This window comes from Fibroporia radiculosa (assembly GCF_000313525.1).
Source record: "Fibroporia radiculosa TFFH 294 genomic supercontigs, scaffold63792, whole genome shotgun sequence".
Taxonomy (NCBI): Eukaryota; Fungi; Basidiomycota; class Agaricomycetes; order Polyporales; family Fibroporiaceae; genus Fibroporia; species Fibroporia radiculosa.
In genome coordinates this window covers 2,083-3,024 of record NW_012133127.1, presented here as the reverse complement: position 1 = coordinate 3,024, position 942 = coordinate 2,083, and the positions used below count along the sequence as shown (strand labels likewise).

The 942-nt window shown below is 42.6% G+C and overlaps 1 protein-coding gene across 1 annotated transcript; it reads left to right on the top strand.

Annotated features, from left to right (window-relative positions):
• Positions 1-120: 120 nt before the first annotated feature.
• FIBRA_09541 (uncharacterized protein) lies at positions 121-315 on the top strand (the record flags this gene model as incomplete). Its single annotated transcript, XM_012321831.1, has 2 exons — positions 121-152; positions 246-315. 2 exons carry the CDS (start codon positions 121-123, stop codon positions 313-315), a joined length of 102 nt encoding a protein of 33 aa, XP_012177221.1.
• Between the last annotated feature and the right edge of the window lie 627 nt (positions 316-942).

Here is a 942-nt window from a genome sequence, read left to right as displayed (position 1 = left end):
AAAAAAAAAAAAAAAAAAAACCCCCCCCCCCCCTCCAAGCTGTAACATAGACAGTAAACAACATGTAGCGCGAGCGTAATTGTAGGCGTGGATTGTAGCGGAAGCATAGGACACCACCCGATGTTTGGGCAGACGTCAGTGGTCAGTACAGGGTATGTGACATAGCCAGGGGAGAAGAGTATGTGCACGGAAAATGAAGAGAATAGAATATGTACAGTACCAGTGCTAATGTGATGGGACTGCAGGGTCAGGCTCTGGCCATTCAATGTTAAGGGACCTGGAATGACTGGGGATCAGGTGTTTCACTTGAACTAAACTGAGCATCCTAAGGCTAGTGATGCTAAGTCCTATAGGTGTTACAGTCTCAAGGGGGGGTTCTCTTTTCTTTCTTACTATCTGTCATTAACCCTGTACTGTTAAGGGACCTGATGACTGAGGATCAGGAGTTCAGCTTAAGACTTATACTAAGACTTATATGTGTAAGACTGATGCATTACACTTGTACTAGACTTGTAGACTGAGCTGCTATAACTGATAGCAGTTTGAGAAAGTATACTGGTTGAAGCAAGGCTTCAGACTGAGACTGGAATAGACAACTGAGTCTATTACTAGAGATATCCCTATGGAGTGTATATAGAGAACAAGAGGACAAAACTCAAGTATAGTAGTGCAAGTCGTGCTCCTTAAATAGTAAGACACATAGAGTTTAATAAGTATGAAACACTGAGTTAGATCAGTGATATGTATGAAATGGTTTCACTGGGTTGTATCAGTGATGAAGACAAAACATGATATAAGTGTTAAGGGACCTGACGACTGAGGATCAGGAGTTCCACTTCAGACTACTACTGACAAAAGGTACTGCTACACGTAAGGCTGACACGCTATACTGGTACTAGACTTATAGACTGAGCCACTGTAACTGACAGTGGTTTGAGAGCG